Source organism: Chelonia mydas, chromosome 7, assembly GCF_015237465.2.
Source record: "Chelonia mydas isolate rCheMyd1 chromosome 7, rCheMyd1.pri.v2, whole genome shotgun sequence".
NCBI lineage: Eukaryota > Metazoa > Chordata > Testudines > Cheloniidae > Chelonia > Chelonia mydas.
This window is the reverse complement of record NC_057853.1, coordinates 33,063,607-33,082,893: the sequence shown is the minus strand read 5'-3', so window position 1 is coordinate 33,082,893 and position 19,287 is coordinate 33,063,607. Positions and strand designations below refer to the sequence as shown.

The following is a 19,287-nucleotide window of genomic DNA, read 5'->3' as shown; positions in this document are numbered from 1 at the left end:
GAATTCCTGGGTGTAAGGGGTAAATTAGTGACTATTTTGGGCTGCACAGCTGTAAATTTGCATATGTACATGTATGCAAATAACCCTCATGCGGTTGAGGCTGCTGGGAATTGCCCCTTGTTTCAGGGGCAGCCTCGCTGCAGAGCCCATCGAAGAGGAAAAGGTTAAAAACCCTGCGCTGGGGTCTCCGTCCGGAAAGGCCCGAGCGGGGAAGTCTCTGTCCGGAAATAGCCGAATGCTGCAGTCTCCGGATTTATCCGAAGGTCTCCGGCAAGGCCCGAAGTTCTGCCCGGCTTCGGCCATCAGGACTGGAATCAGTGGCCGGAAGGACCCGATCGCCGGGAGGCTGTCGTCGGCGGTGCCCGAAGCTTCTCCAGGTGTTTCCGGAAAGAGCCGAACATTTCCGGAGAGACCCGATTTCGTCCCGAAGTCGCCTCGGATATTTCCGAGCCTCCCCGATCCTTTCCCGGAGATCCCCGAAGCGTGGCCGGAGGCGCCCGAAGCCGCCTGGCCCCGGCCTTGCGTGAGGAGGAGGAGGCGGCGGCGGCGCGGCGAAGCGGGAGGAGATGAAGAGCGGCCGGGAGCGGGGCTAGCGAGGGCCCGAGCGGAGCCGGACGGAAACCCCCCCCCTTTCCCCCATTGCGCGGCGGGGCCATGGCGGCCAATATGTACCGGGTGGGGGGTGAGTCTGGGGCCGGGGCTGAACTGGACGGGGCCGGGGGGGGCGTCAGTGGGGGGCCCGAGTGCGGGGCCGGGGGGGCGTCAGTGGGGGGCCCGAGGGCGGGGCGTGGGGGGGCTGGGCGGTGAGTGTGGGAAGCCGCGGGGCTGAGGGAGCGGGGCGGTGCTGGGGCGCCCCCAGGAGGGTGGCGCTGCGGGGCAGTGGCTGGGCCGGAGGTGTCAGAGTGGGGGGAAGCGGGGCCGGACGGGGCGGTGTGTCCCTGGCACTAGCGGATTGGGGGGCCTGGGAGGTCCTGGTGGGGGTTATGGACGGTGGGGGGAGGATGCCCGCTTAGTGCCCTAGAGGAAGAGGCTGTTCTCCCCCCACATGCTGCGCCCCTGTGTCGCGGAGGGGGCTGACCCACAGGGAACAGGCTGTGTGGGGGGTGGCGAGGAACGGGTTTGTTATGTGGGGGTTGGGGGGTTGTTATAGGGTGGGGGCGCTGTGGGTTAGGGAGGTGGTTTCATCAGGTATGGGGTGTTCACGGGCTCTGGAGGCCATGGGGCAGTTGGGGGGATCAGGTTGGGGGAGAGGTGGACAATGGGGGTAAGGGATGATGGGCTAGTTATGTGGGGGCAGGGGAGTCTGGTGTAGTGAGCTGGTGGCATGGTGTGAAGAAGTTCAGGGACTATGGGGAAATAGGGCACTTGGGGTTGTGGCTGATGGGTTGGGCTGGTTATTTGGGGATGAGGTAGGTTGTGGGGGGAGCTGGCAGGTTATGGGGTAGAGGGAATCCTTGAGGGGGCAGCAAGTTTGGTTACATGGGGTAAGGGAATTCACCGGGTGTGGGGCCCATAGGGGGTCCAGGGCAGTGAGCTGGTTTATATGGAGTACAGGACTTGGTGAGCTGTGGGTATGGCTGGTGGGGGAGCAATTGGGGAATGGGGGTCAGTGAGGTGTTTATATGTGGTCAGGAGTTTTTGTGGGGTGTACATGGAGCAGTTGACCAAGTGGGGTGTGAGGTGCTTGGGAGAAGAGTCCGGGGGGATCTTGTTGTGGGGAGGCCAGGGGGCAGGTTATGTGTGGGGCAGTTTGGGGGCGTGGGTTGTGTAGGGTGGGTTTCGAGGGCTGGGTGAGGTGTATGTAGTTTTGGGGCTGTTGGGGGTGGATTATGGGCTATGGGAGGGGGAGGCCTGGTTGGGGGACGTTGTGTGTGGTAGTTTGGGGGTCTGGTTATGGGGGTCGTGTGTGGAGCAGTTGGGGAGTGGGTTGGGAGGTGGGGACAGTTGTGCAACATCTCATTTTAGAGCAGTTCGGGGTGGCTTGTGTGGAATCTGGTTGAGGAGGTCAGGGGGTTGGGGGATCTGATTTAGGGCACTTCAGGGGCCGAGCTGCCTAGGAGACCCGTTCCCTGGTCCCTGCGTTTGAGCATGTGCTGAGGAGCCTGGGGGCATTGGTGCTGCACTTGAGGAGTGGCGCTTTGGGGGAAGGGTCTCTCCTTCCTGATGGCTCTATTTTATCTTCCCCTTGTGCTGACTCTGGGGTGTGTCCCACGAGGGGGGTCTGATCTCACACTGAGATCCTCTTGTTGTTGTACTACTTTGAGGGGTGGGGGTGGGGGGCTGTCTCCTCCTGTCCTTGCAGCGTTGTGCCCACACCAGTACCTGGCTGCTCCACTGCCTGGGCACTGTGGCTCAGCTACCTCCCGAGCCTGGTAAATGCTGCCCAGGCCTAGCTATTGCTGCTCCAGGCTGGAACCTATCACCAGGCACTGGCAATGCTGCCCTTAGTCTGGGTCCTATCCATGCAGATGTTTGGCAGGTGGTGCCAGCATGGGGGTGCTGCCTGGTGCCTGGCTGGGAGTGGCGGGGGGGAGGGGGTCTGGGTGCTACAGGGGGTGGGGTAGGAACTTGCCCCCTGCTCTGGGATGCTGCAGCCTGGGCAATGTTGCCCATGTCGGCAAGTGGCTGCGGATAGGAGGAATGTGTTGGTGCCTGCTGCTGTACTGCCTGGTGAGATGGAGACTGGGAGAGGAACTCCCCCTTTGGGGGCTGCCTGGCTACTGCTGTTTCAGGGCCTGGCTTAGGGTGGGGGCAGGAAACCCCATGGATACACAGGGTGCTTGACAGGCGAGTATGAAACAGTTGGGGCAGTCTAGGTGAGGCAGCCCCATGGGGGAGGAGATGAATGCCCCATTGGGAGAAGGTGACACTGGGGTGGAGACTGAAGGTGGTGGTGTGCCCCCGTGGGGACGGGTGGCTCGTTTGATGGCTCTGAGCGTTCAGCCTGTCCTTCCTGGGTGCCTGCCTGTTCTCCTGATTTCCCTCTGACGGCTTTGGTCTCAATTCTCTCTGCAGATTATGTCTATTTTGAGAATTCCTCCAGTAACCCTTACCTCGTCCGGCGCATCGAGGAGCTCAACAAGGTCAGCGGCCATGGGACCACACCCAGAGACACCCCCCACACCGTCTTCTGCACGCACCCGTTAGGGCCACAGAACCATAGCCAGTACCTGTATGCTCCCCCCCACCAGCTGTGCACCTGAGACCCACCCCCTCCACCTCCCTCGGGCTGCAGGACCAGAGCTAGACATCCGTACCCCCTCTCACACCAGAGAGCCACAGCCAGACCCCCTCCCCCACCACCTTTGGGGATTTGTAGCCATACCCCTCTCTAAGGAGGGACCCATTGGCCAGATTGCAAGGTTGCACCTGAGGGCACCGTAGCCTCTCTGAGCCTGCCATTTGTAAGTACAGGAGGGAGGTGGGATCACCTGGCGGTTGCCTCGGTGCCCCACCTGGGAGTGGTGTGTCCAGGGCATGGGGGTGGTGAGGAGCAACTCCCAGGGGAACAGCAGTGCCAGCTCCTCCCCTCAGGCAGCATCCTGCTCTCATCCCCAGACAGCCAATGGCAATGTGGAGGCCAAGGTGGTGTGTCTCTTCCGGCGCCGGGATATCTCCAGCAGCCTCAACAGCCTGGCTGACAGCAACGCTCGTGAGTGCTGGGGCCCATCCCCATAGCCCTGCTGGCAGGCCCGGGGCCTCTGGGGGGTCTGTCTCAGGGGGTGCATGGAGTGGGGTAGAGATCTTGGGGGGTTATTAGGTCTGTCTCAGGCTAGCAGAGGGTGGGTCTATCTTTGGGGATGAAGTAGTAGGAGCATGCATGGGGTTGTTGGGGAGCAGTGGATTTGTCTCAGTTGAGGAGTCTTGGCCATTGGGATGTGTGTGTGTGGCCTATTGGGGGGCAGTGGGGCATGTGTGGGGTGGGGCTGGTTGGGGGAAGATTATGGCCCCATGCTTATGATGCAGGGCAGACATGCTGCAGATCTGCTGCCGCCTAGAGCTTGTGGGTGAAAGGCCGCCCCGCCTGCCCCTCCCTGGGCAGCTCCCTGCCTGCCTGGCTAGGAGAGCTGCCAGCTCCTTCCCCAGCCCCGTCTCCTCCCTCCCCTCCGCCTAGGCTGCAGGCATTGGGTAAGAGTGGCACTAATCCTTGTCATTCGTGGTTTGGGACACGGAGTGTCTCTGGGGTGATGAGCCCCCTAGCACACAGTATAGTCTGGGTCCCACATCCTCCTCCTCCTTGTCTCACGCCTATTCACCCTGCACTGGGCAGTGCCCAAGGGTCTGTGAAGGGTCTTGCAGGTGCCAAGACTTTGACCTTTCTCCCCAAGAGCACTGGTGTCAAACACACAATTAGCAAATGCGACTGTGGAGACCGAGCCTAGGGTGTGTGTGTGTGTGTGTGTTGGGGTATGTTAGTTCATTTCCCAGCCCAGAGCTGGGGTAGCAGGGGGCTGCAGATTGGGAGTGAGGGGCACCAGCAGAGCTGTGGGTGAGGGGTGCCATAGCAGAGGACTGTGGGTCTGGAGTGAGAGGTGCCGAGGGTGGAACTTGCCCAGCTCTCCCTAGCGCCTCATGTATGAGGCTGGTGCAGCATGGAGGTCATGGGCAGTGCAGGGTTAACAGGCCGTGGGAGCTCTTCCGGTTGGGGCCTGTGCTAGCTGCTCGCCTGGGCTTGGGGTTTCCGGGCCTGTTCGGTGGGGGCCACCCTTGACTCTGCCCCAGTGGGGTGGGTGAGGAGTGGGACTGGGTCCCAGGGGGCTGCCCCCACCTACCCTGCCCCCACCCCACAGGGCTTCCTGAACACATGAGCAGGGGTGGAATCAGTGCCGTCCCTCACTGGGCTGCTGCCAAGTGCTGGAGACAGTGGGGCTGGGAGAACAATGAGCTTTTTGGCGGTGGTGCAGCTTGGCCACTTCCTGCTGTGGGGAGTGGGGGATGGGCCTCTGAGGATAGGGGGCAGCGTGCTTTGCTGGGGGGAGGGTTCGGGGGGGGGGGGTGCATTCTGCTCTTGGACAGGGGGCGGGGGTTAACCTAAGGCCGCGCTGTGTTCCAGGGGTTATTGGGGAGGGGGGGACACTCTGCTTTTCAGCACGGGAAGGGTTAACCCCAGGCAGGTGCTCTGCTCCAGGGGGAGTTATGGGTGCTCCCCGGCAGGGAGGGGACAGTTAATCCTGGGGGTTGCCCTGTTCTTGGCAGGGTGGTGTGCTGTGAAGCTGTGGAGGTGGTAGGAAGGGGAGGATTCAGCCTGGGGGCTGAATGCGGGGGTAGGGCAATACTCTCTGCTCCTAGGGGATAGAGTGGGTGATGGGAGCAGCAGGGCTTTGCTCCTGAGACAGTGGTGGGGCTGGGGGCTCTGTGGGAGCTCTCTGTCGGGGGGGAAGTGGTGAGGCTGGGGGCTCTCCGTCGGGGGAGGGGTGGCGGGGGGCTCTGTGGGGGCGCTCTGTCAGGGGACGGTGGTGGGGCTGGGGGCTCTCTGTCGGGGGGGGGAGGTGGTGAGGCTGGGAGCCCCTGACCCTCGTGTCCTGCCACAGGCGAGTTTGAGGAGGAGTCGAAGCAGCCAGGGGTGTCCGAGCAGCAGCGGCACCAGCTGAAGCATCGCGAACTCTTCCTGTCGCGCCAGTTTGAGTCACTGCCAGCCACCCACATACGGTGCGTGGGGGAGCTCTGCTGGGCACAGGGGCTAGGGCTCTTCTGTGGGAGGGGCCTTCCTCAGCCTGGGGGGCCTTATCCTGGGTTTTGTGCCTCCCTGTTGCCATCTCCCGACTCTGTGTCCTCTGGGGCGGCCCAGCACCAGGCCCGCTGCACAGGGAGGGGTGTGAGCCCGGAGCAGCAGCTCTTCAGGGCTGGCTCTGTGCTGCTGCTGCTGCTGGGTCCGGCGGGATGTGGGGATCCCTCAGGGCCCCGATCCGGGGCATGGGGAGCCATGGGGCCAGCCTGTGATGTGCCCTGTTCTTGGTCCCTGCAGGGGGAAATGCAGCGTCACGCTGCTCAACGAGACTGACATCCTCAGCCAGTACCTGGAGAAGGAGGTGAGGAGCTGGGCCTGTGGAGGGGCTTGGCCTGCATGGGTTGAGGGGCTGTGATCAGCCCCCTGGAACTGGTCAGGGGTTGGGGGCAGGGAGGAAGGAGGACCTGGCCGCAGGTGAGAAGGGTTGAAACCAGGGCAGAGCTCTCTCTTGTGGGGGATGGGAAGAGCTGTTTCTGGGTGGGGCAGGGTTGGGGGAGGCCAGTCTGCTGGGGTGCCCTGCCTCACCCCTCTGCCCCTCCCCCAGGACTGCTTCTTCTACTCGCTGGTCTTTGACCCTGTCCAGAAGACGCTTCTGGCCGACCAGGGGGAGATCCGGGTCGGCTGCAAGTACCAAGCTGAGATCCCTGACCGGCTGGCTGAAGGTGATGGGAGAGGGTGTCTCCTGGACTGATCTGTGCCCCTGGGGGAGGTCAGCCTTGCTCTTTGGGGGAGCCGCGACCCGGGGGGAGGTCCTCAATGCCCTAGGGGAGCTGTGTGCCTTGCCTGCCCCTCTTTCAGGGTGGAGGGGGGAAGAGATGCAGCATCGTCTTTTCTGACTGGCCCCTCCCCACAGGCGAGTCGGACAATCGGAACCAGCAGAAGATGGAGATGAAGGTCTGGGACCCCGACAACCCACTGACTGACCGGCAGATCGACCAATTCTTGGTGGTGGCTCGGTGAGACGCCAGCTGGGGAGACGGGGGGCATGGTACTCAATGGTCTGGGGGGGGGGTGGGGGTCTCTTGGTTCATGTGGGCCCCCCTTGGGCTCTGGGTCGTTGTTAACCTGTGTCCCTCCCCAGGGCCGTCGGGACCTTTGCTCGAGCTCTGGATTGCAGCAGTTCCATCCGGCAGCCCAGTCTGCACATGAGTGCAGCCGCCGCCTCCCGGGATATTACGCTGGTGAGAGGGAGATGCGGGGCAGGGAACAGGCTGTGTGTTGTCTGAGTTCTACAGTCCATTTGTGGGGTGTCCCTCTCCCCACTGGCTGCTGGCGGGGCCCCTACAGCCCAAGGTGACTCAGTGGATGTTACGGGGGCTTCTGGAGCTGCCTCAACCCTCCTGACTCAAAGCTGGGGGGCTTGGGTTGCCCCCAGCTCAGAGGGTTGAGAGACGTAACCCCTGGGGAACATTGCACTCCTCTCACGGGGTGCTGGGGTGGTGGCTCCGGGCATTGTGTGTCTCCCAGCAGCAAGGAGCAACAGCCTGCTGACAGCCCCCTTCCCTGCAGTTCCACGCCATGGACACGCTGCAGCGGAATGGCTATGACCTGGCCAAGGCCATGTCGACGCTGGTGCCCCAGGGGGGCCCAGTGTTGTGCCGTGACGAGATGGAGGAGTGGTCAGCCTCAGAGGCCATGCTCTTTGAGGAGGCGCTAGAGAAGTACGGCAAGGACTTCAATGACATCCGACAGGACTTTGTGAGTGGGGATGGGGGGGAGGGATCCGCCTGGGACCAGCTCTAAGTCCCTCCTTTGTGGGGGTTGTAAGAACCTCCCAGGCACCCGCACTGGACTGCTCCATCTTGGGGGGGATATGAACCCAGGAGAGGGGCTGGGAGCCCTGGAGATTGATCCTGCACTGGCTCGGGTGGGCGGGGCTTGCTGCGGCACTGCTGTCTCCCTCCCACCCCATGCCTCCTGGGGCTGGGTGTGTGGGGCTTTCCTGGTGCTGTCTGACCACCTCTGTGGCCCTTGCAGCTGCCCTGGAAGTCCCTGGCCAGCATCGTGCAGTTCTACTACATGTGGAAAACCACCGACCGCTACATCCAGCAGGTGAGCTAGGCCCAGGAGGTGGGGGGGCTCTGGGGCTGCGCCTTGCTCCTGCCGGGGGCGAGTGATGGGGCCGTGTTTCCTCCCCTGCTTAGGCTGTGTCTCTGTTTGCAGAAAAGGTTGAAGGCAGCTGAAGCTGACAGCAAACTGAAGCAGGTCTACATCCCTACCTAGTAAGTATGGCGGGGGGGTCACCTCAGCCGAGCGTGAGCATGGGGGAGAGGGGGGTCACCCCCTGCCCCCAGTGTGAGCATGTGGGGGAGCTAGGACCGGAGGTTAGGCCTGGGGGAGGGGCTATGTCCCCTTCTAGTGGGGGGCTGGGATAAAGGGGCCTGTCCCATGTGCTGTGGAGAGCAGGCCACCTGCCCTCCCCTTAGGTGGGGGGGGCTGGAGCTGGAGTTGGGTGTGACATCATGTCTTCTCCCCTGGCAGCACTAAACCTAACCCCAATCAGATCATCTCGGTGGGCTCCAAGCCTGGCATGAACGGGGCTGGCTTCCAGAAGGGGCTGACCTGCGAGAGCTGCCACAGTGAGTGGTGATGTGGGGCTCCAAGGGGTGGGGGTGTCTGTGCCCAGTCCTGGGGATGGAGGGCCCTGACTGCTGCCATGGATCTTGTCCCAGGAGACGGGGACGGGTCCCTGGGCCTGCCTGCCAGTGGGTTGCTCAGCTGTGGAGTCCCCTTCCCCTAATGCTGCAGTCTCTCCTCGCCCTCAGCCACCCAGTCAGCACAGTGGTATGCCTGGGGCCCGCCCAACATGCAGTGCCGCCTTTGTGCCTCCTGCTGGATCTACTGGAAGAAATACGGGGGGCTGAAGACCCCGACGCAGCTGGAGGGAGCCGCCCGCAGCGCCACGGTAATGCCTGCTGAGGGGCATGGGCATGGCACCACGGTAACACCTCCCAGGGGCTGGGCATGCAGGACACTGATAGTGTTGTGGCAATCCCTGCCTGGGGGCATAGGCATGCAGGGAGCTGCATGCAGTGCCTCGGTAATGCCTGCTGGAGTGGATGGGGATGGGTGCAGCCATCCATGGTTAATGCCTGCTTTGGGGGCTGGGTGTGGGGGGCAGAGGTGTTAGGCTACACTGGGGAGGCCCTCATTCCTTGTGGTCCGAGGGGGGTGCATACCCCACAGGGTGAGATCTGGGAACTGCCAGCACTGAGCCTTGGACTCCTCTGTCTCACCTGTGCTGGGTTGTGTCCCTGCCCCCAGGCTCTCCCAGTGTCCCATGCTGGGCCCTGACCCACCTACCCTTCTGTGTCACAGGAGCCGCACTCCAGGGGCCACATGTCAAGGCCTGAAGCCCAGAGCCTTTCTCCCTACACAACCAGCGCCAACCGGGCCAAGCTGCTGGCCAAGAACCGCCAGACCTTCCTGCTGCAGACCACGAAGCTGACCCGCATTGCCCGCCGCATGTGTCGCGACATCCTGCAGCCACGCCGTGCTGCCCGGCGCCCCTATGCCCCTATCAATGCCAACGCGATCAAGGCTGAGTGTACGTGTGCAGGGCTGGGAGGGAGGACATCATGGGCTCCCCCATCTCACACCTGCTCTCTGCTTCCTTCCATAGGCTCTATCCGGCTACCCAAGGCAGCCAAGACCCCCCTGAAGATTCACCCCCTGGTGCGGCTGCCACTGGCCACCATCGTCAAGGAGCTGGGTAAGGGTCTTGGGCACAGAGCTCTAGGCACAGCAGGGAGAGCCCAGCTTGGGAGGACTGAGGCCTGCAGCCCCATACCTGCCTGGCTCCCCATGCCCCACACCAGCCCTTTCCCCCTTGGGATGGGGGTAACTCCTCAGACCCCATTGACCGGACAGCGCTGCTCTCCACTTGAACAGGGCTGTTGCTCCACTGTCTTTGAGTGCTTGTCTGAGGATCCCACTCTAGGTGCATCTGTATGCCCCTGGCATAAAGGGCAGAGTGGATGCAACCGTCCCTCAGTTCCTCTTGCTGCCCCTGGCAGTGAGATGGAGCCAGGCTGTGGCTGCCTGCTGCGTTTGGCATGTTTCCTAGTGGTAGGTAGGTCACGTTAATCCCTTAAATGCTTTTTTCCCTTAGTTTTCTCAGCGATCCCCTCCCCACTCCTCCCAAGTTCCTTATTTTTCTTCGGTGCTTTGTGGATTGAAGGCCCTCAGGCTTTCCATCCTGTGTGTGTTCCCCTTTCCCATGGACATGGCCCTTAACTGTCTGCCTAGGCAAGACCTGTATCTGATTGGTGCACTCTACTGGTCCTTCTTGTCAACAAGATAATCAGGGACACTTGGCTGAAATGCTTCCTTCTGGAGCAGTTGGGGGTGCTTTGAACCCAAAAGAACGGGTATCAGGCTCCACGTAAGACCTTCCACTACAAGTCCCTGGCAGTCAGTGCTGCTGGCAGCTGGGATGCAGCTCCTGAGACCAGTACCATTGGGGGGAATCTGAAATGGGGGTACCAGTGGGCCAGCCACAGCTGCCAAAAGTCAGCTTGGCATCCCTGGCTGTTCCAGTGCTGACAACTGGTACTATGTCCTCCCTTCTGAGGCAGAATTGCCCAGAACACCAGACCACACATGGCTCCAGGCACCAATCTACCTTCCCTGAACCAGGAGGTACCGAGAGGCCTAAGAAAAGTCCTTGGCCTTCGGTTCCCTCCCTCTCAGAATCCAGGGGCAAGTGACAAGGAATTGAGTGGTCCAGCACCCGTGTGTGGTACTAAAATGACAGATTTGTCGGCACTGGAACTGTTGGCACCAGTGAGAGACTCCAACAGTTTCTGGTGTTGGGAGTTGCTACTTCTCTGGTCCCAAGGATGCTACACACAGAACAGTCTTCCACAGCTGTACTGACACACCGGTCAAGAGGTCACGCTGCTGTCACAGGAAATCTCCTCTCCCTCTCCAGACCACACCACTTCCTCCTGCCCATATACCGGGCTCTGAGAAGGGTTCCTCTCCAGTGAGCACCACTTGTTTCAGAGCGCTGGTCTGTTCTCTGGCACCCACCTGCATGGCAGTGGTCTGACCAGCCCCACTCTTACAGCTCTCCACTGTGGCAGTACTGGGCTCTGCTCTGAAAATCCTCCAGAAGTGGCTCTCCCTCTAGCACACTGGCAAGCAGAGAATGTTCCACTCTCCTGCAGCTTTGACTACAAGGCCTCCTTGAGAGACAACCCAGATCCCTTGGCCGTGAGACGCTTGAAGGGTTAGAGATGAGGAAGAACATCCTGCAGAGGAGGGAGAGACAGGTCCTGAAACTGAGGAGCAGTGTCCCCAACCTCTCCTATAGATCCCTCTTTGTCTCACTTGATGCAGCAGTCTCTGCTCTGGATGCCTACAGAGTATTTCAGGAGCAGACTGCTCAGACTCTGATGCCCTAGAAACTGAGACCTCAATGATCCAAGACCCCTCATCCCCCAGACTATTCGACAATTCTGCTCTGGGCAGGATGGTGATGCCAGTTGGGAAGGGCACAGTGGAGCCAGCCACAGATCTCTGGAAGCCCCTGGGTACCTTCACCCAAACTTCAAAGCAAACAGAGAAAAGAGAGGTCAAGTTCTGCAGAAGGGAGCTGAGAAGTTCTACTCCCACCTGGTCCCTGGATCCCTGGTGGTCTCGGAAGGAGAGAGACACACAACGTGGTCCACTGATGTCTACTCTGAAAGACAAAACCCCGGATAGAAAGGTCGACCTCTCTGGGGTAGAAAAGCTTATTCCTCTGCCTTGCCCCACGTACAGATAGCAAATTACCAAGCACTATTCTGAGTTGGACTCTAACTTAGGAGAAAGTAGCTCCCTTTATCAGTAGAATTTAAGAGGATAGACAGTATCTAAAGGCAATAACATCTGTCACTGGTGCAAACATCTCTCCAAGCAGCCGTTGGTGCTTTGGATATGCAGCTAGATCCATGGCTGTGGCAGTCACCACATGGCTACAGGCACCAAGTATCCCAAAGGAGTTGCAGAACACCATTTCAGAGCGTCTGTTCAAGAGATATTTAGCCCCTGTACTACGATGCTCTACATTCCCTGGACGGTTCCAGAGACCTGCTGCGATCATTGGGCATTTGCACCCCGGCCTCCCGAAGGAAGCCGGAACAGCCGTCTTCTTGCAGTGACAGCCTAGGTTTTCTCGTCCACCACTAGCCATCCTAACTTCATTGTCTAGGGAGCAGTTCGACACACAGGTCCAGGGTCACAATCCAGAGCTGCTTTCCCCAACCTTATCTTGGGATGCCCCCTTTATTCACTCTGATGTGGAGTGGAGTAATAACTGACCAAGGGGTACTAATAAGTCCTCTCCCAGGGTACTCCCATTCCAGTCTCTGCCCCCTTTCCTATCCCTCTCCAGAGACCCTTCTCATGAAAACCAATTGCAAGTGGCCTCCCTGCTTTGCCTAGGAGCAGGGAAGAGATTTCTACTCCTGATAGTTCTTTATTCCAAGAAAAAAGGGGGGTCCACATCCCATCCTCAACTTGAGAAGACCGAACAGACACACATGCACCTTCCTGGATGGCAACACTCAGATCCCTCATCCCTTCGTTACAGGCTCAAGGCTGGTTTGTGGTTCCAGACTTACAGGATGCGCCCTTCCTGTGGGCTAGAGTGATTGTGCTATGGAAGTGCCTCTGACTGACAGTAGGGGGACAACCATTATCACTGCAAGGTGCTGACCTTTGGTCTCTCCAGAGGACCAAGAGTCTTCACAAAGTAGCTGGTGGCGGCCATGCATCTGAAGATACAGAGCATGGATGTCTAGGCAGCCCCATCAGGAAGTCTCCCTAGATTCTGTCCTTGGCCTGTTCAAGAAACTCGACCTTATAGAAGTAACTGGAAGGGAATTTACTAGGTCATCTAGTCCAGTCCCCTGCACTCAAGGTAGGACTAAGTAATAACTAGACCATCCCTGACAGGTGTTTGTCTAACCTGCTCTTAAAAATCTCCAATGATGGAGATTCTACGGCCTCCCTAGGCAATTTGTTTCAGTGCTTAACCACCCTGCCAAGCAGTTTTTCCTAATATCCAACCTAAACCTCCCTTGCTGCCATTTAAGCCCATTGCTTCTTGGCCTGTCCTCCGAGGTTAACAAGAACAATTTACCTCCCTCCTCCTTGCAACAACCTTTTATGTACTTGAACACTGTTATCATGTCCGTCCGTCCCTGTCTTCTCCAGACTAAACAAACCTAATTTTTTCAGTCTTCCCTCATAGGTCATGTTTTCTAGACATTTAATCATTTTTGTTGCTCTTCTCTGGACTTTCTCCAGTTTGTCCACGTTTCCTGAAATGCGGTGCCCAGAACTGGATACAGTATTCCAGCTGAGGCCTTATGAGCATGGAGTAGAGAGGAACAGTTACTTCTTATGTCTTGCTTACAACACTCCTGCTAATACATCCCAGAAGGATGTTTTCCTTTTTTGCAATATTACATTGTTGACTCACATTTAGCTTATGATCACCTATGACCCCCCCCCCCCCCCCCGATCCCTTTCTGCAGTACTCCTTCCGAGGCAGTCATTTCCCATTTTGTATGTGTGCAACTGATTGTTCCTTCCTAAGTGGAGTACTTTGTATTTGTCCTTATTGAATTTCATCCTACGTACTTCAGAGCAGTTGTCCAGATCATTTTGAATTTCAGTGCAATCGTTGAAGGCACTTGCAACCCCTCCTAGCTTGGTATTGTGTGCAAACTTTATAAGTGTACTCTCTATGCCATTATCTAAATCATTGATGAAGATATTGAACAGAACCGGACCCAGACCTGATCCCTGCAGGACCCCTCTTGTTACGCCCTTCCAGCTTGACTGTGAACCACTGATAACTACTCTCTGGGAGCTGTTTTCCAACCGGTTATGCACCCACCTTATAGTAGCTCCATTTTAGGTCAGGGGTTGGCAACCTATGGCACACGTGCCAAAGATGGCACGTAAGCCAATTTTTAATGGCACGCTGCTGTCTGCCGGGGATCCCGGCAGACAGCAGTGTGCCATTAAAAATCCTGCCCGGCCCGGCCCGCTCTTCTCCGCCCCCTGCCCACTGCTCTCTCCTTGCAGGGCAGGCAAACTTCCCCCTCCCCCCGCCTCTTCCCCCAGTGTGCTGGGTTCCTGCCCCTCCTCCTCTTCCTCCCTGCCGCCAATCAGCTGACAGCCCTTGCTATGGAGGGGGAGAAGCGGAGCCGCAGCGCGTTCTCTGCTCTGGAGACCTCGGGGAAGGGGGTGGAATCAGTATATCCCCTCCAGCCCCCTGTCGTGAGTCACTCAGGGCAGGGGGCTGGTAGCACCCCCACAACCCCAGCCCACCCCCCCAGCCCTCTGCCCTGACCCCTGCACCCCCTCCCCCCCACACAACCCCAGCCCCTTGCCCTGACTCTTGCGCCCCCCACATCCCCACCCCACCCTGAGCACCACACGGGAGCTCCTGCACGCACCCCCATTCCCACCCGTACCCCTCAAACCAAATGGGAACTGCCCAGGTAAGCGCTCCACACCCAAACCTCCTGCCCCAACCCTGAGCCCCTCCCTCATTCTAGCTCCTGGCCAGACCCTGCACCCCAACCCCCAGCCTGCTCCTTCACCCCCAGCCCTGTTCTCAGCACACTCCCACCCTCATCTCAGTGCAGAGAGAGGAAGGAAATGGCTAGAACCAGGGAGAAGGTAGGTATCTACTCTATGTGGACAGGGCCGGGACCCCAGACCGGCAGAGGGCTGAGCGGGGCCGGCACCTGGGACCCTGGCTGGCAGGAGCCGGCAGACGGAACCCCAGACTGGCAGCGGGCTGAGCCACTCAGTCCACTGCCGGTCTGGGGTTCTGGCTGCTGGCCCCTTGCCAGCTGGGGTCCCAGCCGCAGGCCCCACTCAGCCCGCTGCTGGCCTAGGTGAACGGAACCCCAGGCCGGCAGCGGGCTGAGCGGGACAGCGGTGTAAGATCAACATTTTAATTTAATTTTGAATGAAGCTTCTTAAACATTTTGAAAACCTTGTTTACTTTACATTCGACAATAGTTTAGTTATATAATATAGAGACTTATAGAGAGAGACCTTCTAAAAAACGTTAACATGTATTACTGGCACGCGAAACCTTAAATTAAAGTGAGTAAATGAAGACTCGACACACCACTTCTGAAAGGTTGCTGACCCCTGATTTAGGTTATATTTCCCTAGTTTGTTCATGAGACGGTCACGCACAACAGTATCAAAAGCCTTACTAAAGTCAAGATATATTGCATCTACCGCTTCCTCACTATCCACAAGGCTTGTTACCCTGTCAAAGAAAACTATTAGGTTGGTTTGACAGGATTTGTTCTTGACAAATCCATGCTGATTGTAATTTATCACCTTATTATCTTCTAGGTGTTTGCAAATTGATTGCTTAATTATTTGCTCCATTATCTTTCCGGCTACTGAAGTTATGCTGAGTGGTCTGTAATTCCCCAGGTTGTCCTTATTCCCTTTTTTATAGATTGGTACTATATTTTCCCTCTTCCAGGCCTCTGGAATTTCTCCTGTCTTGATGATGATAAACTCCAGCAAATCATCCTACCCCAGATGGTTTATAGTAGCTCTGATTGACTCCCGGTTCATCAGTGGTGTACCTTCCCGAGGAGAGATTTCCCCAGACAATTGTCGGCCATTGCAGGGGCCTCAAGCAGTGGTGCACTTTGCTCCCCCCAGCCTCTGCCTGTGGCACATACTAGTTTAGTCCCCAGAGGGCTGTAATACTTAGTCTAATCCAGGTTATTGAGCCCAATAGCCTGAGTTAATGGGGTGGGGTTGAGTAGTCTGTGCTATACGGGAGGTCAGACTAGATGCTTTCATGGTGGTCCTGGCTTAAACTCTTTGACCTCCCACATCAAATTAAATCAATCAGCCATGGTGAAAATGTGTTCTCAACTCTTAGGCTGCTCTGACATGATGCTGCTAGCCAAGCTTCATCTCCCCCAGCACAGGACTGGCTCAGATTGGTATATTGCCTTACAAGACAGACATGCACATCATTGTCCCAATTCGTACCATCGTCATTAAACTGATGGACAGAAGCTCTGCATCTCCATCCTTCCACCAACAAAGACCTCAATCCCAGATACTTCTGGGACAGACTGAGGTGCTCGGATGGACCAACTTCAGATAGGGGAACCATTGTCTCTGGGAGAGATGAGACTGCATACAAATGTCTCTCTAGTTGCTGGATCTCATTTAAACGTCACCTCTGCCTTCAAGAGCACTACCTGATTGTCCTGACATAGTATCTCAGAATTGTGGCCAGATTCTCCATCCGGACGCAAACATCTAACTACCTGCTTGTGTTAGCTGGCTAAGGGCTGCTGATAGAGCCTGTTCATTGCAAGTCTGAGGACTGATTTTACCAAGCCTAAAGCCCTCAACAAGGAAAACCAACTTCTCACAATGGAGAAGATTCTCAGTCTGGGAGCTCCATGCAGCCATGGCTCTTTGGAAAGCCCTGGTCACAAGATTGACTGTTGTCTGCATCTGAATCTCTGTGGACTTTAGATCAGTTCGGTCAAGGTCCACCTTGGAACAGCTAGCGCATGCCAGCCCAGTCCAGTCATGTGGTGTATTCTCTCCCCTACTGTTCCTCCAACAGTTAAAAAGCCAAATAAAGGCCTGGAAGGGCTCATGTTCTCTTCAGCATGTTACTGTCAAAGTGGCTCTTCTGGTGGCCATTCCATCAGCCAAGCAGGTGGGCAAACTCTAAGCCCGCTGACTGCCCCAATATACCATGTTTCATCCAGATCAGGTGGTGGCAAGACTACGTCCTAAAGTTGTTTTAAGATTCCCACTGAATCCAGAGAGTGAATTTCCCTATTTTCTTTCCTAAATACAATTCCTCTTGGGGCAAAAGAAGCAGCTCCACTCTGGAGAGATCTCTAGGGCCCTGATCTCTTACCTAGAAGGACCAGTCTCCCCGCCTTTTGGTTGCATTAAATGGCACCACTAAGGGACAAGTGGTCTCTTCCCAGAGCCCATCTAAATGGTTTCCCCAGTGGATTCCAGTGTTATCACATGGCAGGCGTTCCCTCTCCCCAGGTATCACAGCTTTTTCAGCCAGAGGTCTGGCTGCCTCCTCTGCACGTTTCAAGAACCCTCCTGTTGGAGTAACCCACTGCCCTGTGCCCACAGCTGTGTCCCAGACTGGCCTTTGAGCCCAGAAGCCAGGTTCAGAAAGGCCATGTTCCAATCATTGTTCAGGGCCACTGATGGCACCTGGGAGGGGGGACTGCTGGCCAGTCACCTAGGATGAGATCCATGCAGGGGCACACACAAGGGAACAGAGGGATGGTCATGGCCACACCGTCCTTCATACCCTTAGGTGTGCAGAGAGGGAACATGGGCAGGACACTGGCATGGCCCCAACAGGCACCGCTGGGCAAATGATTCCCATCTCGCTTGTGGAGCTCAGACACTTAGAGGGGGATTCCTATGAACACCACCATCCCCAAGCCCCCCAGTTAATGCAAGGAAAGGAATGCCCAAGGGGAGTTTGACATGCAGCCCTGCAGGAATCCTCATGGGGGTGCAGTGGGGCATTGTGGTGGGGGAGGGCTGTGTTTGGTTAATATATTGGGGTGGGGGTGTGCATGGAGAGTTAGGATGTGGGGGATGGGGGAGGGCGGTGAACTAGGCTGTGGGATCCTCATGGTGCTGTCTGGTTTTCCAGCTGCGCAGGCCCCTCTGAAACCAAAAACGCCACGTGGCACCAAGACGCCCATAAACCGGAACCAAATGAGCCAGAACCGGGGCCTGGCCGGCATCGTGGGCAAGAGGGCGTATGACAGTGTGAGTGCCACACACACATACACACACACATACACACACACACACACTGTGGGGTGGGGGCAGGGATGGCATGAGTGACCTGGGTGGGTCCCCACCCGTGGGTGGGTGCTTGCTGTCAGAACTTCCTGCCTGCGCTCCAGAGCCCCTTCCCAGGGGAGACGCTGCTCAGGCAACCCCATGGGAGTTAGGTTAGTGGGTCCCAACAGAGGGTGGGGCTCAGCTGATGGCTCCGGTCTGTGATTGGTGTAGGGGGTGGGGTCCATGCAGAGGTGGTGGTAAGGCCCAGCTGATGGCTCTGGTCTGTGATTGGTGCAGGTGGCAGGGAGCGGGGTCCCGTTTTCGGCCAATGGCCGGCCCATGACCTCGGGGATGCGGTCGAGTGCCCAGCCAGCTGTCAAGCGTCAGAAGCTGAACCCAGCTGATGCCCCCAACCCTGTTGTCTTCGTGGCCACTAAGGACACCAGGTACCTTGGGGGTGCGGGGCAGAGGGGGCCCCAGGTAATGGGGGGAAGGGGAGCCACTAGGTCATGGAGGACAGGTCCCACCAGGCAATGGGGGAATCATGGCAGATGGGGGGACAGGCACAGGGGACACTTGGTAATGGGAGGGGATGGGTGGGGCGTACCCCAAGACCAACTGGGGGAGAATTGAAGCTCTCAGTTGGATGGGGGAGAAATTGGGGGGTTTAGTCTCACCCCCACTCTAATCCACTAGAGTGGGGAAGGGCATTCTATCTCTTCTCTCCCCGCCACCAACCTCCAGGAGGAGGGCAGGGGCTGTGGCCTCATTCTTGCTGTGACTTGTTGCCCCTCACCGAGCTGAGGGCTCTGTGTGTTGTGGCAGCAGGAGCTAGCTGGCTTGTGCCTGTTCAGACCCAGAGCTGCCTGTGGGGGTATTTGGAGGGGCCCTGACCCCCTGCTTGCAGGCTGTCCCACTCTGACCTGCTGTCTGTCTCCTGCAGGGCCCTGCGCAAGGCTCTCACCCACCTGGAGATGCGCCGAGCTGCCCGTAGGCCCAACCTGCCACTCAAGGTGAAGCCAGCGCTGCCCATACGGCCTGTGGTAGCGCCGCTGGTGCCGGGGCCCCCGGCCCACCCTGCCAGCACCAGTGAACCCATCATCCTGGAGGACTGAGCCTGGCCCCTCTTCCCAAAGCCGCACCTCCCGTCTCCAGAGCCTGTGTGCGTGGCAGGCTGGGCTGCAGCGCCTGGTTCCACATGGCTCCCCCAGCCCCCTGAGGGATCAGCCCAAGGGTATGGGGTGCAGGGGTGTGGTTTCCACTTTTTTTTTTTAATTTTTTATTTCCACAAACTCCCCTTCCCTCTTCAGGGCTGGGGTGTTTGTGTCAGGATCTTGGGGGGGGGGGGTTTGAAGTGGGGAGCCAGGGGCTCTGTCTGCCCCCTCTCCCCAGCTGCAGTTACTTCTTGTCTTTCCTTGTTTCCCTGTGTTGGTTCTGCTGTCTCTGCTCATTTCCCACAAGCCACAGCTCCGCGTCCCTGCTCCCTGCGCCCGTCCCCACAGCTGGGCCCGGCTCCCCATCCCCCCAGCCGGGCCTGGGTTTTGTACATGATCAGAGAGGAGAATCTGTCTGTTTTTTTAACTCAACCTGTAACCAGTTCTTATAGCAACCAGGAAATAAACCAACGCCTTTTCTTCACCTGCCCGCTGCTGGCGGGGGAGGAGGTGGCTGGGGGCTCACTTGGTTGGGGAGGGACAGGAGATTAATGGAGCCTTCAC

At 58.0% G+C, this 19,287-nt stretch overlaps 1 protein-coding gene across 3 annotated transcripts; it reads left to right on the top strand.

Moving 5' to 3' along the window:
- Positions 1-310: 310 nt before the first annotated feature.
- MTA2 (metastasis associated 1 family member 2) lies at positions 311-19,207 on the top strand. 3 transcript variants are annotated; one of them, XM_037903879.2, is made up of 18 exons: positions 326-682; positions 3,016-3,083; positions 3,559-3,652; positions 5,532-5,649; positions 5,966-6,029; positions 6,273-6,390; positions 6,582-6,684; positions 6,810-6,909; positions 7,238-7,426; positions 7,706-7,780; positions 7,892-7,950; positions 8,210-8,307; positions 8,494-8,633; positions 9,047-9,275; positions 9,351-9,440; positions 17,433-17,551; positions 17,867-18,015; positions 18,513-19,207. In XM_037903879.2, exons 1-18 carry the CDS (start codon positions 655-657, stop codon positions 18,682-18,684), a joined length of 2,013 nt encoding a protein of 670 aa, XP_037759807.1. In that variant the 5' UTR covers positions 326-654; the 3' UTR covers positions 18,685-19,207. The 3 variants fall into 3 exon arrangements, with proteins under 3 accessions (XP_043407817.1, XP_043407815.1, XP_037759807.1); XM_043551880.1 differs by having other exon boundaries at positions 316-682; positions 9,047-9,440; XM_043551882.1 differs by lacking the exons at positions 17,433-17,551; positions 17,867-18,015; positions 18,513-19,207 and adding an exon at positions 15,654-17,289 and having other exon boundaries at positions 311-682.
- Positions 19,208-19,287: the final 80 nt, after the last annotated feature.